This window comes from Echiichthys vipera, assembly GCF_963691815.1.
Source record: "Echiichthys vipera genome assembly, contig: SCAFFOLD_92, whole genome shotgun sequence".
Lineage (NCBI taxonomy): Eukaryota > Metazoa > Chordata > Actinopteri > Perciformes > Trachinidae > Echiichthys > Echiichthys vipera.
The window spans coordinates 21,128-27,500 of record NW_028154811.1 but is presented as its reverse complement, the minus strand read 5'-3'; the positions used below and the strand labels follow the sequence as shown (position 1 = coordinate 27,500).

At 46.6% G+C, this 6,373-nt stretch overlaps 1 protein-coding gene across 1 annotated transcript in view; it reads left to right on the top strand.

Annotated features, from left to right (window-relative positions):
- The window catches only part of foxa1 (forkhead box A1), a gene marked incomplete at both ends in the record, with an annotated part of 11,814 nt that extends 5,641 nt beyond the window's left edge, over positions 1-6,173 (top strand). Inside the window, one exon of the mRNA XM_083940953.1 lies at positions 5,022-6,173. Coding sequence (XP_083797079.1) covers positions 5,022-6,173 — 1,152 coding nt within the window. The remainder of the gene's footprint in view (positions 1-5,021) is intronic.
- Between the last annotated feature and the right edge of the window lie 200 nt (positions 6,174-6,373).

The following is a 6,373-nucleotide window of genomic DNA, read 5'->3' as shown; positions in this document are numbered from 1 at the left end:
ATTTATAAAAATCGAGTTTCATCAAACAAACAGGTTTAAACATAAAGGAGTTTATTTATATATTTATATTAATATTTATAATATACATAAACACTTATATTAATATATATAAACACTTATATTAATATATAGATTATATATAAACATATATAAATATATATAATCTATATTTATAAAAATCGAGTTTCATCAAACAAACAGGTTTAAACATAAAGGAGTTTATTTATATATTTATATATGTTTATATATAAATATATATTAATGTTATTAACATTAATAACATTAATGTTAATAACATTAATAACATTAATAACATTAATTATAATATTAATGTTATTAATGTTATTAGTGTCATTAATAACATTAATAACATTAATTATAATAATAATATTAATGTTATTAATAATTAACGGATCGGTTAATTTCAGGTTTCAGGTCAAAAACGCTGTAAAAAAATAAAAGTGTTGATTAATTAAATAATAAAAAATATTAAATAATGAAGAAGGCCGAGCACGTGACAAAGTCTGTTCATCAACACACAAATATAAATATATAATATATAAATATATAATATATAAATATATAAATATATAATATATAAATATATAAATATATAAATAATAATAAATATTAAATAATGAAGAAGGCCGAGCACGTGACAAAGTCTGTTTGATGTTCATCAATATAAACATGTAAATATATAAATATATAAATATATAAAAACATGTAAATGTATAAATATATAAACACACAAATATAAACATGTAAATATATAAACAAATAAATATAAATATATATAAACGTGTAAATATATAAACACATAAATATAAATATATAAATATATATAAACGTGTAAACGTGTAAACGTGTAAGTGTGTAAATATAAATATAAATATATAAATATATAAATATATGTAAGTGTGTAAATGTGTAAACGTGTAAACGTGTAAATGAGTAAATATAAATATAAATATATATATAAATATATATAAACGTGTAAACGTGTAAGTGTGTAAATATAAATATAAATATATAAATATATAAATATATATAAACGTGTGAACGTGTGAACGTTGAATGTGTAAATATATAAACACATAAATATATAAATATATAAATATATGTAAGTGTGTAAATGTGTAAACGTGTAAACGTGTAAATGAGTAAATATAAATATAAATATATATATAAATATATGTAAGTGTGTAAACGCGTGAACGGTCCGGGGCTTTAATTAAATCAACGACAGATTCATTAATTAATTTTGAAGTGTTTGGAAAAAGACTGAAGTGGATTTAATCTAATTATTTAATTTAATTTATTTAATTTAATTATTTAATTTATTCATTTAATTTAATTATTTTATTTTTTTTATTTATTTAATTTAATCCATTTAATTTAATTTAATTAATTTATTTTATTTATTTATTTTAATCCATTTAATTTAATTTAATTATTTAATTTAATTTATTTATTTTATTCGTTTAATTTAATCCATTTAATTTAATTTAATTAATTTATTTTATTCGTTTAATTTAATCCATTTAATTTAATTTAATTATTTAATTTAATTTGTTTATTTTATTCGTTTAATTTAATAATTTAATTAAATTAAATCAGTTTAATTAATTGAAAGTTAAAGTGGAGTTCAGCAGATGTTTGGTTTTAATAAAAGCTTCATTAAAGAGGAACTTTGTGATCTTAATAATTAATAATTAATAATTCATGTTTCATAACGAGGTGAAAGTCAAGAGCACCTTTAATCACCGAAGAGATTTTCAAATTAAAAGCCTCAGCGCTTCAATGCGCCTTTATTTTTTAGCAGATTAGTAAAACAAAGTCATGAATATGGATTATTAAATATATATATATATAAAAATGTGATTTAAAGTGAATTATTAAATATTAATGTGATTTAAAGTGAATTATTAAATATTAATGTGATTTAAAGTGAATTATTAAATATAAATGTGATTTAAAGTGAATTAATAAATATTAATGTGATTTAAAGTGAATTATTAAATATTAATGTGATTTAAAGTGAATTATTAAATATAAATGTGATTTAAAGTGAATTATTAAATATAAATGTGATTTAAAGTGAATTAATAAATATTAATGTGATTTAAAGTGAATTATTAAATATTAATGTGATTTAAAGTGAATTATTAAATATTAATGTGATTTAAAGTGAATTATTAAATATTTATGTGATTTAAAGTGAATTATTAAATATTAATGTGATTTAAAGTGACTTACTTTGGTCTGACGCCACAGTCGGGCGCAGCACGTCGTCTCTATAGCGCCCCCTGCTTACTTTGGTCTGACGCCACAGTCGGGCGCAGCACGTCGTCTCTATAGCGCCCCCTGCTTACTTTGGTCTGACGCCACAGTCGGGCGCAGCACGTCGTCTCTATAGCGCCCCCTGCTTACTTTGGTCTGACGCCACAGTCGGGCGCAGCACGTCGTCTCTATAGCGCCCCCTGCTTACTTTGGTCTGACGCCACAGTCGGGCGCAGCACGTCGTCTCTATAGCGCCCCCTGCTTACTTTGGTCTGACGCCACAGTCGGGCGCAGCACGTCGTCTCTATAGCGCCCCCTGCTTACTTTGGTCTGACGCCACAGTCGGGCGCAGCACGTCGTCTCTATAGCGCCCCCTGCTTACTTTGGTCTGACGCCACAGTCAGGCGCAGCACGTCGTCTCGCCGTCGATGTGGCGTGACGGGGAATTTTGCCAAAAACTTGAAAAAGGAAGTTGTCGTGGCTCAACTTTTTTGGCTGGATCCCAGTCCAGGCCCGAACACACCTGCACGCTGAACTGGAGTCAGTCACAGCGCCACCTGCTGACAACAGGAAGTCAGCTTTATGTGTCAGACTTCGTCGCTTTTTGAGGGGCTTGGGATTCGGGCACACGGGTCAGAAAGTACCCCGGTGTGGCCAGCGCGCTCCATAGCGCCCCCAAACGCACGCCATGGCTGGGAAAAAGTTATTTTGATGTTCACAAAATTTGCTCTATCATTGCTCTCATCTTCAAGAACATACTGACATTATTTTCATCTAACATAAAGTCGGCCATCTTGGATTTTGTGCATTAATTCTCATGTTACGAACACGTGTTTGAGGCCTTTAGGACGCATGAACCCGGACGCGTTCAGACCAACTGTGTTTTTGACTTGATGTTATAATTTGACCTGGGGGGGTGCGTCCGGTCTACAGCGCCCCCTAACGCTGGCTCACAGCGCCCCCTAACGCCCCCTAACGCCCCCTAACGCTGGCTCACAGCGCCCCCTAACGCCCCCTAACGCCCCCTAACGCTGGCTCACAGCGCCCCCTAACGCCGGCCCAAAGCGCCCCCTAACGCTGGCTCACAGCACCCCCTAACGCCCCCTAACGCTGGCTCACAGCGCCCCCTAACGCCCCCTAACGCTGGCTCACAGCGCCCCCTAACGCCCCCTAACGCCGGCCCAAAGCGCCCCCTAACGCTGGCTCACAGCGCCCCCTAACGCCGGCCCAAAGCGCCCCCCTAACGCTGGCTCACAGCGCCCCCTAACGCTGGCTCACAGCGCCCCCTAACGCCCCCTAACGCTGGCTCACAGCGCCCCCTAACGCCGGCTCACAGCGCCCCCTAACGCCCCCTAACGCTGGCTCACAGCGCCCCCTAACGCTGGCTCACAGCGCCCCCTAACGCCCCCTAACGCCCCCTAACGCTGGCTCACAGCGCCCCCTAACGCTGGCTCACAGCGCCCCCTAACGCCCCCTAACGCTGGCTCACAGCGCCCCCTAACGCCCCCTAACGCTGGCTCACAGCGCCCCCTAACGCCCCCTAACGCCCCCTAACGCTGGCTCACAGCGCCCCCTAACGCTGGCTCACAGCGCCCCCTAACGCCCCCTAACGCTGGCTCACAGCGCCCCCTAACGCCCCCTAACGCCGGCCCAAAGCGCCCCCTAACGCTGGCTCACAGCGCCCCCTAACGCCGGCCCAAAGCGCCCCCCTAACGCTGGCTCACAGCGCCCCCTAACGCTGGCTCACAGCGCCCCCTAACGCCCCCTAACGCTGGCTCACAGCGCCCCCTAACGCTGGCTCACAGCGCCCCCTAACGCCCCCTAACGCTGGCTCACAGCGCCCCCTAACGCCGGCCCAAAGCGCCCCCTAACGCTGGCTCACAGCGCCCCCTAACGCCCCCTAACGCCCCCTAACGCTGGCTCACAGCGCCCCCTAACGCCCCCTAACGCCCCCTAACGCTGGCTCACAGCGCCCCCTAACGCCGGCCCAAAGCGCCCCCTAACGCTGGCTCACAGCGCCCCCTAACGCCCCCTAACGCCCCCTAACGCCGGCCCAAAGCGCCCCCTAACGCTGGCTCACAGCGCCCCCTAACGCCCCCTAACGCCCCCTAACGCTGGCTCACAGCGCCCCCTAACGCCGGCCCAAAGCGCCCCCTAACGCTGGCTCACAGCGCCCCCTAACGCCCCCTAACGCCCCCTAACGCCGGCCCAAAGCGCCCCCTAACGCTGGCTCACAGCGCCCCCTAACGCCGGCCCAAAGCGCCCCCCTAACGCTGGCTCACAGCGCCCCCTAACGCTGGCTCACAGCGCCCCCTAACGCCCCCTAACGCTGGCTCACAGCGCCCCCTAACGCCCCCTAACGCTGGCTCACAGCGCCCCCTAACGCCCCCTAACGCTGGCTCACAGCGCCCCCTAACGCTGGCTCACAGCGCCCCCTAACGCCCCCTAACGCCCCCTAACGCTGGCTCACAGCGCCCCCTAACGCTGGCTCACAGCGCCCCCTAACGCCCCCTAACGCTGGCTCACAGCGCCCCCTAACGCCCCCTAACGCCGGCCCAAAGCTGTGAGGAACAGTCAATACCTCCAACAATGATGTCATAACTCATGTGACTACCCGCCATTTTAGGCAGGTACGGTGTCTGAACTGTTTCGTACTGGATCAGGTGTCTGCACGTGGATTCTCCAATGACAGTGGATCGATTCTGGTTTAACTGGTTCTGGTTCTGGTCTCTCTCCAGGTCTACTCTCCGATGGCGGGCGGCGGGATGGGTTCTGGTCTTGGAATGGGCTCCATGTCGGGCTACATGTCCAGCAGCGGGACCACGGGTTCCTTCAACATGTCGTACAGCGGGACGGGTCTGAGCCCTGCCCCGGTGGGGGCGATGGGCGGCCCACCTCCGGCGACCATGTCAGGTCTAGGCGGGAGCGTGACCTCGATGGGCGGGACCCTGAGCCCGTCCGGCATGAGCTCGGTGTCGGCCCAGCAGGCCTCCATGGGTCTGAATCCGTACGGCGGCATGAGTCCTGCCATGAGTCCCGGCATGGCGTACGGTGGCGGCGGGCTGAACCGTGGCCGTGACAACAAGGCGTTCAGACGGAGCTACCCACACGCCAAACCCCCCTACTCCTACATCTCGCTCATCACCATGGCAATCCAACAGGCGCACAGCAAGATGCTGACGCTGAGCGAGATCTACCAGTGGATCATGGACCTGTTCCCGTACTACCGCCAGAACCAACAGCGCTGGCAGAACTCCATCCGCCACTCACTGTCCTTCAACGACTGCTTCGTCAAAGTGTCGCGCTCGCCAGACAAACCGGGGAAGGGCTCGTACTGGACCCTGCACCCGGACTCCGGGAACATGTTTGAGAATGGCTGCTACCTGCGGCGCCAGAAGAGGTTCAAGTGCGAGAAGAAGATGTCAACAAAATCAGATGGCAGGAAGGAGCAGGGGGGAGGAGCGTCGCCCCCCGGGGACGCCGTCAAACCTCCGGGACTCATGGACTCCCCCTCCCTGCCCTCCTCCAGTCAGGCGTCCTCGCCTCCCGGTCTGGACCTGCGGGGAGGCGTCGGCGGTCCATCGGACCTGAAGGTCTCCAGTTCCCAGCTGCTGTCCTCGCTGTCACTGTCCCCCCACGCCATGGCGCACGAGTCCCAGCTGCACCTGAAAGGAGACCCCCACTACGCCTTCAACCACCCATTCTCCATCAATAACTTAATGTCATCCTCGGAGCAGCAGCACAAACTGGACCTGAAGGCCTACGAGGCGCTGCAGTACTCCTCCTACAGTGCCGGGGGAGCGGCCGGCCTGGGAGCGAGGACCACGGAGCCCCTGGAGGCGTCCTACTACCAGGGCGTGTACCCCAGACCGCTGCTCAACACCTCGTAGTACCCACTTCCTGTTTGGACTCTTACTCTCTGCATGCAGCCGTCCTGGACTTCCTGTCTGACTGTGATGACGCTAACCGGACCGATGTGAACTCCGGCACTGTGATCGAACCGGGACACAAAGACGTGTTGAACTGACCTCAGGTCTGTTCTCCTTCCACGCCGAGTCTCAAACGAGGTCACGGCGTTCAGGTGCAAAGA